This window comes from Mobula hypostoma, chromosome 4 (genome assembly GCF_963921235.1).
Source record: "Mobula hypostoma chromosome 4, sMobHyp1.1, whole genome shotgun sequence".
Classification (NCBI taxonomy): Eukaryota; Metazoa; Chordata; class Chondrichthyes; order Myliobatiformes; family Myliobatidae; genus Mobula; species Mobula hypostoma.
The window spans coordinates 188,828,091-188,841,832 of NC_086100.1; the positions used below are offsets into that span (position 1 = coordinate 188,828,091).

The 13,742-nt window shown below is 43.5% G+C and overlaps 1 protein-coding gene across 5 annotated transcripts in view; it reads left to right on the forward strand.

The window, feature by feature from the left end:
• The first annotated feature begins 226 nt into the window (after nucleotides 1-226).
• The window catches only part of LOC134345842 (uncharacterized), a 90,061-nt gene continuing 76,545 nt past the window's right edge, over nucleotides 227-13,742 (forward strand). For all 5 annotated transcript variants that reach the window (XM_063047136.1, XM_063047137.1, XM_063047138.1 and 2 more), the window contains exons 1-2: nucleotides 227-369; nucleotides 6,167-6,252. In XM_063047136.1, the coding sequence (XP_062903206.1) occupies nucleotides 6,231-6,252 (22 nt within the window). In that variant the 5' untranslated portion in view covers nucleotides 227-369; nucleotides 6,167-6,230. The remainder of the gene's footprint in view (nucleotides 370-6,166; nucleotides 6,253-13,742) is intronic.

The following is a 13,742-nucleotide window of genomic DNA, read 5'->3' on the forward strand; positions in this document are numbered from 1 at the left end:
GATCTTGACCTAAAAGGTCGACTGTCCAATTCCCTGATGCCTCCTGACCTGTTTCTTTGGATTATACTTCATGCCTTGAAGCTAGCAGCAAGATTTGTTGAAAATTTAAAAAATGTGGGCGTAGCTCATGGAAACAGGTGTTGTATAATTTATTGTTTGCCTGCTGGGGAGATGAGTCACAATGTGATTAAGAGACTGGATCCATTCAGCTGCAGTCCTCCAGCCGCCCAGGTAATTATGTTATCAGCTGAAATCAACAAACCAACTTGGAACCTGCAGCACCTGTTTATCAGCCCTGCTGTGTCATAGTGTGCTTCAACACAGTATACAGTGCTCAGTCAGTGTGGTGTACATGGATTGTGGGCTTTGGTGAGTACAAGGGTGATTTTACTAAGAATGATCATTTGTTGAATTTGGTTTTAGTCTTTTGGCCTGTAGACGTTCACAGCCTTTGTATGCAGTTACCTCTTGCATTTCTCCACTACCCACACCCCTCCCCCCTTGCAATGTAATGGTCGGACTGTGCCTGTGATCAAGTCATGCAGATTTCTGGGGATTATCGTGACCAGTACCTTGAAGTGGGACAACACCTTACGCCCATCACTAGAAAGACTGAGCAGAAGTTTTTCTTCTTATACCAGGGAACTTAACATCTCAGGGCATTCCTGCTGAATGAATGTGATATGAATTTGCTTAAGACTTCATGTATCTGCTGTTTCTTTATTGCTTTTCATTTAAAAAAAAGTCTGTTTTATGAAAACAAATTTTAAGGCCATAAAATATATGATCAGAATTAGGCCTTTCAGCCCATTGAGTCTGCTCTGCTATTCAATCAGAGGAGATTTATTAATCCTCTCTACCCCACTCTCCTGCCTTCTCCCTATAACTATAGATACGCTTATTAATGAAGAATCTACCAGCCTCTCCATGATGACTTGGCCTCCACAGACTTGCCATCCTCTGGCTGAAGAAATTCCACCTCACGTCTGTTCTAAAGGGGCATTCCTGTATTCTGGGGCTACGTCCTCAGGGCCTAGACTCTTCCCACTATAGGAAACATCCTCTCCACTTCTACTGTATCTAGGTCTTTCAATACTTAATAGGCCTCAATGAGATCCGCCCTTTGTTTCAAATGCTCTCCTGCTTCCTAATATATTTCCTCTTGCCACAGTTTATTAGGGACGCAAATCAACTTTAAATGTTCTCCATTACATATATCTCTCAAAACATTAGCAAATAATTCTCCTCCCCTCTTCTTCTACTCCCCACTCTGGCCATTTACCACTTATCACCTGCCTATCACCTCCCCCTGGGTCCCCTCTCCTTCCCTTTCTCCTATGGTCACTTTCACTCCTATCATATTCCTCCTTCCCAGCTCTTTACCTTTCCTACCCTCCTGGTTTCACCTATCACCCTCCACCCACTTCCCCTATCTTTTTATCCTGGCATCTCCCCACTTCCTGCTCAGTTCTGAAGAAGGATCTTGGCCCAAAGCGTCAAATGTTTGTTCATTTCCATAAATGCTGCCTGACCTGCTGAATTCCTCCAGCATTTTGTGTGTGTTTCATTTGGACTTTCAGTATCTGCAGGATCTCTTGATTACATTTAGTGGAATGAAACAGGCCGAGAGGTGACATTATAGAGCCCGAAAGCACACACTCAGCAATTCAGGAACAGCTTCTTCCCCTCTGCCATATGATTCCTAAATGGACATTGAACCCATGAACACTACCTCACTTTTTAAAAATATATATATTATTTCTATTTTTGCTCTACTTTTATTACTTTATTACTTTATTGTCACCAAACAATTGATACCAGAGCATACAATCATCACAGTGATATTTGTTTCTGTGCTTCGCACTCCCTGCAGTACAAATTGATAGTAAATATAATAAAAATTTAAATTATAAGTCATAAATAGAAAATAAAAAAGGGGAAGTAAGAGCCGGATATTTGGAGGGTACAGCCCAGATCCAGGTCAGGATCCGTTCAGCAGTCTTATCACAGTTGGAAAGAAGCTGTTCCCAAATCTGGCTGTACGAATCTTCAAGCTCCTGAGCCTTCTCCCGGAGGGAAGAAGGACGAAAAGTGAGTTGGCTGGGTGGGTCGTGTCCATGATTATCCTGGAACCACTGCTCTGACAGCGTGCCGTGTATAGTGAGTCCACGGACGGAAGATTGGTTTGTGTGATGTGCTGTGCTGTGTTCATGATCTTCTGCAGCTTCTTTCGGTCTTGGACAGAACAACTTCCGTACCAGGTTGTGATGCACCCTAGAAGAATGCTTTCTACGGTGCATCTATAAAAATTAGTGAGAGTTTCAGGGGACAGGCCAAATTTCTTTAGGTTGCTCAGGAAGTAAAGGTGCTGGTGGGCCTTCTTGGCAATGGACTCTGCTTGGTTGGACCAAATCAGGTCATTTGTGATATTGACCCTGAGGAACTTAAAGCTTCTGACCTGCTCCACCTGCGTACCACCGATGTAAATGGGGTTGTGCAGTCCACTACTTCTTCTGAAGTCAACAACCAATTCCTTCGTCTTGCTGACGTTAAGGGATAGGTTATTGTCTTCGCACCATGCCACCAGGTTCTTAATTTCCTCTCTGTACTCAAACTCATCATTACCCGAGATACGGCCTACAATTGTTGTGTCATCAACAAACTTATATATTGAGTTTGATGGAAACTTGGCTACACAATCATGAGTGTACAGTGAGTACAGCAGGGGGCTGAGTACACAGCCTTGTGGAGCACCAGTGCTCAGAGTGATTGTAGAGGAGAGCTTGTCCCCTATTTTTACAGCCTGGGTCCTGTCTGTGAGGAAGTTGAAGATCCAGCTGCAGATCTGAGTGCTAAGGCCCAGGTTCCGGAGCTTAGGAATCAGTTTATTTGGAATGATGGTATTAAAGGCAGAGCTGTAGTCAATGAAAAGGAGTCTTACATATGCATCTTTATTCACCAGGTGTTCTAAGGAGGAACGTAGGGCCAGAGAGATGGCATTATTTATAACTTATTCAATATGCATATATACTTACTGTAATTGATTGATTCATTCTATCTTTCCATTTATGTATTGCATTGGACTGCTGCTGCTAAGTTGATAGATTTCATGACACATGCCGGTGATAATAAAAAACTGGATTCTGATCCTGAAAATCATGATGGACATGGATAAGATAAATTGCCATAGTTATTTTTTCCCCAGGGTATGGGAGAGTGAAACCAGAGGGTTTAACATGAAGGGAAAGGTTTAAAGGAAACGTAAGAGGTAAAACTTTTACACTGAGAAGAGGCTATATGTAATGAGCTGCCAGAGAAAGTAAAGAGAGAAAAATTAGCTTTATTTGTCACATATGCATTGAAACATCAGAATCAGCATCAGGTTTATTATCAACAGCATGTGACGTGAAATTTGTTAACTTAGCAGCAGCAGTTCAATATAATATAGAATTTTAAAAAAATAAAATAAATCAATTACAGTATATGTATATTGAATAAATTTAAAATTGTGCAAAAACAGAAATACTATATATTTTTTTTAAAAAGTGAGGTAGTGCCCAAGGGTTCAATGTCCATTTAGGAATCGGATGGCAGAGGGGAAGAAGCTGTTCCTGAATCGCTGAGTGTGTGCCTTCAGGCTTCTGTATCTCTTACCTGATGGTAACAGTGAGAAAAGGGCATGCCCTGGGTGCTGGGGGTCCTTAATAATGGACGCTGCCTTTCTGAGACACCGCTCCTTGAAGATGTCCAGGGTATTTGTAGGCTAGTACCCAAGATGGAGTCAATTAAATTTACAACCTTCTGCAGCTTCTTTCAGTCCTGTGCAGTAGCCCCTCCATACCAGACAGTGATGCAGCCTGTCAGAATGCTCTCCATGGTACATCTATAGAAGTTTTTGAGTGTTTTTGTTGACATACCAAATCTCTTCAAACTCCTAATGAAGTATAGTATCATAGCCTGTGGTGAAATATGTCATTTTGTGTCAAATCAATTCATCGAGAATTGTGCTGTGGCTAACCATGACTGCATTTTTTTTCCTTTGGCTTTCCTTTGTTCTCTTTTTGCTCCTCTTTCTTGTTCATTTTTGTTCTTAGTAACACAGCCATAAGCAACAGGCCTTTTGGTTTTCTAAGTGATCCACTATTCATGAACTTCAGCTCATCCGCAATTCTGCTGTCTGTATCCTGCTCCATCGCTTACTCTACTGATCTACATTGCTCACTGGGTCTTTACCATCAAATTTTAAGTGATTATCTTTGTATTAAATAGCTTTGCCTTTCTTTACCTTTGAAAATACCCGCAGTTCCTCCGCCATTTCAGAACCTTCTATTCCACTGCTGAAACTTTGCGTATTAGATTTTGGAGATTCGAGATGAGATTTATTAGTCACGTGCACATCAAAACACACAGGGAAATGTGTCATTTGTGTTAACAACCAACGCAGTCTGAGAATGTGCTGACGGCAGCTCGCAAGTGTCGTCACACCTCTGATGCCAACATAGTATACCCTCAATGTTCAGCAGACACACAAGGCAGACACAACAACAGCAAAACAAACCCATCCCTATTTCCCCACTCCCCAACAGGTCAAGATTCCCTGCCCTCCAGCCCGGGTATTGACCTCAGGCCTCCAACCCAAGGCCTCCAGACCTTGGCCCCAGACTTGCCAACATCAGAATTCCAACATCCGGACCTGCCAGGTGACCATCCCAGCATTCAACACCCTCAGGGATCACTGTCCCTTGTCACTGAGACCCACAGAGCATGGGGATGGCAGGTTTTCATCCTCAGTGAATAAAATAAATTTTATTTTTATTTCCGGGCCAAAATTCCAGACGTGTTTAAAATCTGTAAATATGGGGGACAAGCTCTCCTCTACATTCACTCTGAGCACCGGTGCCCCACAAGGCTGTGTACTCAGCCCCCTGCTGTACTCACTGTACACCCATGATTGTGTAGCCAAGTTTCCATCAAACTCAATATATAAGTTTGCTGATGACACAACAATTGTAGGCTGTATCTCGGGTAATGATGAGTTTGAGTACAGAGAGGAAATTAAGAACCTGGTGGCATGATGCGAAGACAATAATCTATCCCTCAACATCAATAAGATGAAGGAATTGATTGTTGACTTCAGAAGGAATAGCGGACTGCATGAACCAATTTACATCGGTGGTACGCAAGTGGAACAGGTCAAAACTTTTAAGTTCCTTGGGGTCAATATCACAAATGACCTGACTTGGTCCAACCAAGCAGAGTTCACTGCCAAGAAGGCCCACCAACGCCTTTACTTCCTGAGAAAACTAAAGAAATTTGGCCTGTCCCCTAAAACCCTCACTAATTTTTATAGATGCACCGTAGAAAGCATTCTTCTAGGGTGCATCACAACCTGGTATGGAAGTTGTCCTGTCCAAGACCGAAAGAAGCTGCAGAAGATCGTGAACACAGCCCAGCACATCACACAAACCAATCTTCTGTCCGTGGACTCACTTTACACCACACGCTGTAGGAGCAGTGCTGCCAGGATAATCAAGGACACGACCCACCCAGCCAACACACTTTTCGTCCCTCTTCCCTCCAGGAGAAGGTTCAGGAGCTTGAAGACTCGTACGGCCAGATTTGGGATCAGCTTCTTTCCAACTGTGATAAGACTGCTGAACGGATCCTGACCCGGATCTGGGCCGTACCCTCCAAATATCCAGACCTGCCTCTTGGTTGTTTTGCACTACCTTACTTTCCATTTTTCTATTTTCTATTTATGATTTATAATTTAAATTTTTAATATTTACTCATTTTAATTTCAATATTTTTAATATTTGTAATCCAGGGAGTGTGAAGCGCAGATTCAAATATCGCTGTGATGATTGTACGTTCTAGTACCAATTGTTTGGCGACAATAAAGTATAAATCCAACTGAGGCTTGTTGTTGAATCCATGTTGAATTCTTCTGAAGGAGGTGACATACCATAAAGTCTTTGCTGCCGCCTTTTGTAGCACTCTGTTTAAATACCTGGTCCATGATGCAAACTCTCCAAAGTCCCTCTCCTATCGTCTTGTAAAATCTGTTTCTTTGGCTTGTTATTCTTCACATGCGAAATTACCTGCAACATTTGACAGTATCTGAGGCACTGTAAAAAGTAACATCTTTCTATTTTTTTTTCCTCAGATTGATGGAATTTATTCAAAATTAGTTTGCCTAAATTGGATCCAAGTTTTCATTACTTCTCGAGATGGAACTGTTTTCAAAAGGAGGTGATGTATACATTCCTTTCAAGTTGCAAGTTACAGAGTTATTCTCTTATGTAATAGATTAATTGTTATCAAGCACCACTCGAAGGGTTGTTTGTAATGTATTTCAAATTAGCTTTGGCCCACGCCTATGAGAGGGATCAATACAAACTTAATTTTAGTTTTAAGAGGCCACAAAGGACATGGAGGTGTTCACCACAAGGATTTATGATGTTCTCTTTATTTTCCATTTGTTCATGGCCAAAGCAATGGAAAGTTTTGCTCAGCCCATCTACATGTTCCAGAATATGGCAAAACTCCTGCCATATTCTGTCACTCAGTCACTCAGCTCCCAAGCTCAATATACTACTACTTCGTCGACTCAGGCCTAGGGGGCACGATGACGGACTCTCCACTTCTCCCTCTCCCTCCTCAGTGTGTTCAGTTCATCTACATTAACTGCGCTGCTGTCTTCTAGGAGCGTGTTGACCATAGTCTTGGGAGGGCACCCAGGGTTCATCCTCCCGTGCTTGGGCTCCCATATGATGACTAGGCTGGCAGGTAGCTCGGGGTGGCGTAGACAGTGCCCCGCTAGTTGCAGTCTTCTCGCCTCGATTTTAGTGGTGAGCATGGGTAGGTTGTTATAGAGCTTGACGTTCGTCATGTGCTGTTGCCAACTCACGTCAAGAGCCATCCGGAGCATTTGTGTATAGCAACCATATTGCTATACATGAGCTCAATATAGCCTTGGTCCAAACAGGGATAAAAGAGCTGAAGTGTAGAGCACTGTGCGAAAGTCTTAGGCACCCTAGGTATATGCATGTGCATAAGATTTTTGCACAATGCTGTGTATGTGTGTGTGTCAACATGGATCAGAAAACACATTTGTAAATTTGGCCGGGGATGGCGAAGGTGCAGCAGCGTGGGAGGCATGTGGGACAGGTGGCAGAGGAGTGCCAGGGCAGGTGGTGGCGCAAGAGCAGATATACCCAGCCCTGCGACACCAGGTAAGATCAGTTGATTCCATACAATCGGTTTATTGATCATTACAGAATGTCTCTCGGTGGTGGTGGTGGTGGGGTGGGGGGGGGAGGGTGTTTCCCACTCCCTCCCCTCACTCTTGCCCTTTTCCCCAACCATGATTTCCACTCTCTCTGCTTGTTTGCGCTCTCAGTCTGCAATAGAGACCCATGTTAGAATCAGGTCTATCATCATCCACGTATGTCACAAGATTTTTTTTTCTGTAGTAGTAGTACAGTGCAATACATCAAATTACTAAAGTACTATGAGGCACCCCAGCTATATATGTGTGCCTAAGATTTTTGCACAGTACTGTAGAGATGAAGTGAGAGTAACTGCCCATGACATCAAAGTAACATTTGATTGAGGATGGCATGAAGGAGACCTGGCTAAACTGAAACTAGAAGTCAGAGGTTTAGGGTGAAAGGCCATCACATTCATAACCTATCCAAACTTCACTTAAATGTTGAAATCGAACTTGCATGCACCACTTGTGCTGGCAGCTCATTCCACGCTCTGTGAGAAGTTTTCCTCATGTTCCACTTAAACTTTTCACCTTTCAACCTTAAGCCTTGACCTCTGGTTGTAGTCCCACCCACCCTCAGTGACAAAAGGCTACTTGCATTGACCCATCCTGTATACCCGTCATGACACTGCTTATATACCCATCATAATTTTGTATACCTCTGTCAAATCTCCTCTCAATATTTTGCATTCTAATGGAAAATGTCTTAACCTATTCATTCTTTCCTTGCAACTCAGGTCCTCCAGAACCAGTTACACTCTTGTAAATTTTCTCTGTACCCCTTCAATTTTACTTGCATCTTTCCTGTAGGTAGGTGACCAAATCTGTACACAATACTCCAAATTAGGCCTTACCCATGTCTTATACAACTTCAACATAAGATCCCAATATCTATCATTGATTTATGAAGGCTAATGTGCCAAAAGCTTTCTTTACGACCTTATCTATCTGTGACATCATTTTCAATGAGTTATGGACCTGTGTTCCCAGATCCCTTTGTCCTACCACAGTCCTCAGTGCCCTGCCGCTCACCATGTAAGACCTACTCTGGTTGGTCCTACGAAGTGCAACACCTAACACTTTTCTGTATTAAATTCCATTATTCAACCCATTTTTCCAGCTGATACAGATCCATCTACAAGTCATGATAGCCTTCCTTCCTGCTCACTACACCCCCAATCTTGGTGTCATCTGCAAATTTGCTGATCCAGTTAATCACATTATCATCCAGATCAATGATATAGATGACAAGCAACAACCGATCCGGCACTGATCCTTGCAGCATACCACTAGTCACAGGCCTCCAGTCACAGAAGTAACCAACTCCTTATCCATGTGTTAAACTGTATAATCTTCCTAGTTCTGGCCTTACTAGCATGTGGCACAGGTAGTGTTATGAACGGTAACGTTTTAGAAATAAACCAGCAGCAAGAGATTTCACACTGAGTTGGGTTTTAATGTTAAAACCACTATTTCTATTACAAACGTGTAGTATCTACTTATAATATCGTAACTTAACCAAGGTAAACAAATGTTAGCAGTGTTATGTGCATATACAGTGGCATGCAAAAGTTTGGGCACCCATAAGACAAAGGAGCAGAAGTCGGCCAATCAGACCATCCAGCCTGCTCCGCCATTTTATCATGAGCTGATCCATTCTCCCATTTAGTCCCACTCCCTCGCCTTCTCACCATAACCTTTGATGCCCTGGCTACTCAGATACCTATCGATCTCTGCCTTAAATTCACTCAATGACTTGGCCTCCACTGCTGCCCGTGGCAATAAATTCCACAGATTCTCCACCCTCTGGCTAAAAAAATTTCTTCGCATCTCTGTTCTGAATGGGCGCCCTTCAAGCCTTAAGTCATGCCCTCTCATACTAGACTCCCCCATCATGGGAAACAACTTTGCCACATCCACTCTGTCCATGCCTTTCAACATTCGAAATGTTTCTGAGGTCTCCCCTCATTCTTCTAAACTCCAAGGAGTACAATCCAGGAGCGGTGAAATGTTCCTCATATGTTAACCCTTTCATTCCCGGAATCATTCTAGTGAATATTCTCTGAACGCTCTCCAACGTCAGCACATCCTTTCTTCAATAAGGAGACCAAAACGGCCCACAGTACTCCAAGTGAGGTCTCACCAGCGCCTTATAGAGCCTCAACATCACATCCCTGCTCCTATACTCTATTCCTCTAGAAATGAATGCCAACATTGCATTCACCTTCTTCACCACCGACTCAACCTGGAGGTTAACCTTAAGGGTATCCTGCACGAGGACTCCCAAGTCCCGTTGCATCTCAGAACTTTGAATTCTTTCCCCATTTAAATAATAGTCGCCCATTTATTTCTTCTACCAAAGTGCATAACCATATACTTTCCAGCATTGTATTTCATTTGCCACTTCTTTGCCCATTCTTCCAATCTATCCAAGTCTCTCTGCAGACTCTCTGTTTCCTCAGCACTACCGCCCCTCCACCTATCTTTGTATCATCAGCAAACTTAGCCACAAAGCCATCTATTCCGTAATCCAAATCGTTGATGTACAACGTAAAAAGAAACGGCCCCAACATGGACCCCTGTGGAACACCACTGGTAACCGGCAGCCAACCAGAATTCACGCTCTATCCACGTATGTAACTTTCCCGTAATTCCATGGGCTCTTATCTTGTTTAGCAGCCTCATGTGTGGCACCTTGTCAAAGGCCTTCTGAAAATCCAAATATACAACATCCACTGCATCTCCCTTGTCTAGCCTACTTGTAATTTCCTCAAAAAATTGCAAAAGGTTTATCAGGTAGGATTTTCCTTTAAGGAAACCATGCTGAGTTCTGCCTATCTTGTCATATGCCTCCAGGTACTCCGTAACCTCATCCTTGACAATTAACTCCAACATCTTCCCAACCACCGATGTCAAGCCAACAGGTCTATAATTTCCTTTTTGCTTCCTTGCCCCCTTCTTAAATAGTGGAATGTCATTTGCAATCTTCCAGTCCTCCGGAATTATGCCAGAATCTATTGACTTTTGAAAGATCATTTCTAATGCTTCCACAATCTCCACAGCTGCTTCTTTCAGAACACGAGGGTACATTTCATCTGGTCTGGGAGATTTTTCTACCCTTGGACTATTCAGCTTCCTGAGTACTTTCTCTCTCGTAATTGTGACTGCACACTCTTCACTTCCCTGATACCCTTGAGTGTCCGGTATACTGCTGATGTCTTCCTCAGTGAAGACTGATGCAAAATACTCGTTCAGTTCCTCCGCCATCTCCTTATCTCCTATTACAATTTCTCCAGCATCATTTTCTATCCGTCCTATATCTACTTTTACTCTTTATGTACTTGAAAAAGCTTTTTGTATCCCCTTTGATATTATTTGTTAGCTTCCTTTCATAGTTCATCCTTTCCCTCTTAATGACCTTCTTAGTTTCCTTTTGTAAGCTTTTAAAAACTTCCCAATCCTCTGTCTTCCCACTAATTTTTGCTTCCTTGTATGCCCTCTCCTTTGCTTTAACTTTGGCTTTGACTTCTCTTGTCAGCCACGGTTGCATCCTTTTTCCATTTGAAAATTTCTTCTTTTCTGGAATATATCTGTCTTGCACCTTCCTCACTTATCGCATAAACTCCAGCCACTGCAACTCTGCCGTCCTTCCTGCTAGTGTCCCTTTCCAGTTAACTTTGGCCAGTTCCTCTCTCACGCCAGTGTAATTTCCTTTACTCCACTGAAATACCGACACATCGGATTTCGGCTTCCTTCCCCTCAATCTCTCTAATCATCTCTGGTTCATTACACAATACCCAATCCAGTACAGCCGATCCCCTAGTGGGCTCAACAACAAGCTGTTCTAAAAAGCCATCTCGTAGACATTCTACAAATTTTCTCTCTTGAGATCCAGTCCCGATCTGATTTTTCTAATTCACTCACCTGTTAAAATCCCTGCAATTATCATAACACTGCCCTTCTGACAAGCCTTTTCTATTTCCTGTTGTAATTTGTAGTCCACATCACTGCAGCTGTTAGGAGGCCTGTATATAACTTCCATCAGGGTCCTTTTACCCCTGTGATATCTTAGCGCAACCCATAAAGATTCTGCATCTTCTGATCCTATGTCACCTCTTTCTAATGATTTAATATCATTTCTTACCAATAAAGCCACGCCTCCCCCTCTGCCTACCTGCCTATCCTTCCGATACACCGTGTATCCTTGGACGTTCAGCTCCCGGAGACATGCATCCTTTGGCCACATCTCAGTGATGGCCACGATATCATACCTACCAATCTGTAGCCATACGACAAGATCATCCACTTTATTCCTTATGCTGCGTGCATTTAAGTATAACACCTTAAGACCAGTATTTGGTACTTTTCGCTTTGATTTCACTGCAACTTTATTGCACTGCAACTCATCCCAATGGCTGCAAGTTTGCCCCATCAGCTGCCTGTCCTTCCTGACATTTTTACTGCTCACTATCTTGGATTTATTTCTGTTTTCCCCCACCTCTGCTCTATCATTCCGGTTCCCATCCCCCTGCCAAATTAGTTTAAACCCTCCCTAACAGCTCTATTAAACTTTCCCGCCAGGATATTGGTCCCCTTCAGGTTCAGATGTAACCTGTCCTTTTTGAACAGGTCATACTTCCCCCAGAAGAGATCCCAATAATCCAAGAATCTGAAGCCCTGCCCCCTGCACCAGTCTCTCAGCCACGCATTCATCTGCCTGATCCTACTATTCTTGCCCTCGCTAGCACGTGGCACCGGTAGCAATCCGGAGATTACTACCCTGGAGGTCCTGGTTTTCAGCTTCCTTCCTAACTGCTGGAAATCTCTCTTCAGGACCTCCTCCCTTTTCCTATCTATGTCATTGGTACCAACATGTACCAAGACAACTGGCTGCTCGCCCTCTCCCTTCAGAATATTCTGGACCCGATCTGAGACATCCTGTACCCTGGCATCTGGGAGGTAACACACCATTCGGGTATCTCTATCAGGTTCACAGAATCTCCTGTCCGTTCCCTGACTATGGAATCCCCTATGACTACCGCATTCCTCTTCTCCCTCCTTCCCTCCTGCACAGCAGCACCAGGCTCAGTGCCAGAGACCCGGTCACCGTGGGCGTCCCCTGTCAGGTTATCCCCCTCAACAGCATCCAAAATAAGATGCTTGTTGCTGAGGGGGACAGCCACAGGGGTGCTCTCCACTATCTGGGCATTTTCCTTCCCTCTCCTGACAGTCACCCAGTTTTCTAACCCCTGTAGCCTAGGGATGACTACCTCCCTGTAGCTCCTGTCTATCACCTCTTCACTTTCCCTGATAAGCAGTAGGTCATCAAGCTGCAGCTCCAGATCCCTAACACGGTCTCTGAGGAGCTGCACCTGGCGCAGATGTGGCCATCAGGGAGGTGGAGGTCTCCCAGGATTCCCACATCTGACACCCTGAACAAAGCACTAACCCCTGGTCAAAATTTCTGCTACTGTGAATAGCTAAGCGAGTAAAAGATGAACTGATCTCCAAAAGGCATAAAGTTAAAGATGACAACATTTCTTTAATATTTTAAGCAAGAAAACTTTTTTATTTCCATCTTTTACAGTTTCAAAATAACAAAAAAGGAAAAGGGACCGAAGCAAAAGTTTGGGCACCCTGCATGACAGCACTTAGTAACACCCCCTTTGGCAAGTCTCACAGCTTGTAAATGCTTTTTGTAGCCCGCTAAGAGTCTTTGAATTCTTGTTTGGGGGATTTTCGCCCATTCTTCCTTGCAAAAGGCTTCCAGTTCTGTGAGATTCTTGGGCCATCTTGCATGCACTGCTCTTTTGAGGTCTATCCACAGATTTTTGATGATGTTTAGGTCACGGGACTGTAAGGGCCATGGCAAAACCTTCAGCCTGCACCTCTTGAGGTAGTCCATTGTGGATTTTGAGGTGTGTTTAGGATCATTATCCTGTTGTAGAAGCCATCCTGTTTTCATCTTCAGCTTTTTTACAGACGGTGTGATCTTTGCTTCCAGAATTTGCTGGTATTTAATTGAATTCATTCTTCCCTCTACCAGTAAGTGTTCCCCGTGCCACTGGCTGCAACACAAGCCCAAAGCATGATCGATCCACCCCTGTGCCTAACAGTTGGAGAGGTGTTCTTTTCATGAAATTCTGCACCCTTTTTTCTCCAAACATACCTTTGCTCATTGCGGCCAAAAAGTTCTATTTTAACTTCATCAGTCCACAGGACTTGTTTCCAAAATGCACCAGACTTGTTTAGATGTTCCTTTGAACCTTTTCAGTAGAACTTTTTGAAGCTGAAGGTATTGCCATAGCCCTCACAGTCTCCTGACCTAAACATCATTGAGAATCTGTGGATAAACCTCAAAAGAGCACTGCATGCAAGACGGCCCAAGAATCTCACAGAACTAAAAACCTTTTGCAAGGAAGAATGGGTGGAAATGCCCCAAACAAGAAGTGAAAGACTCTTAGCTAGC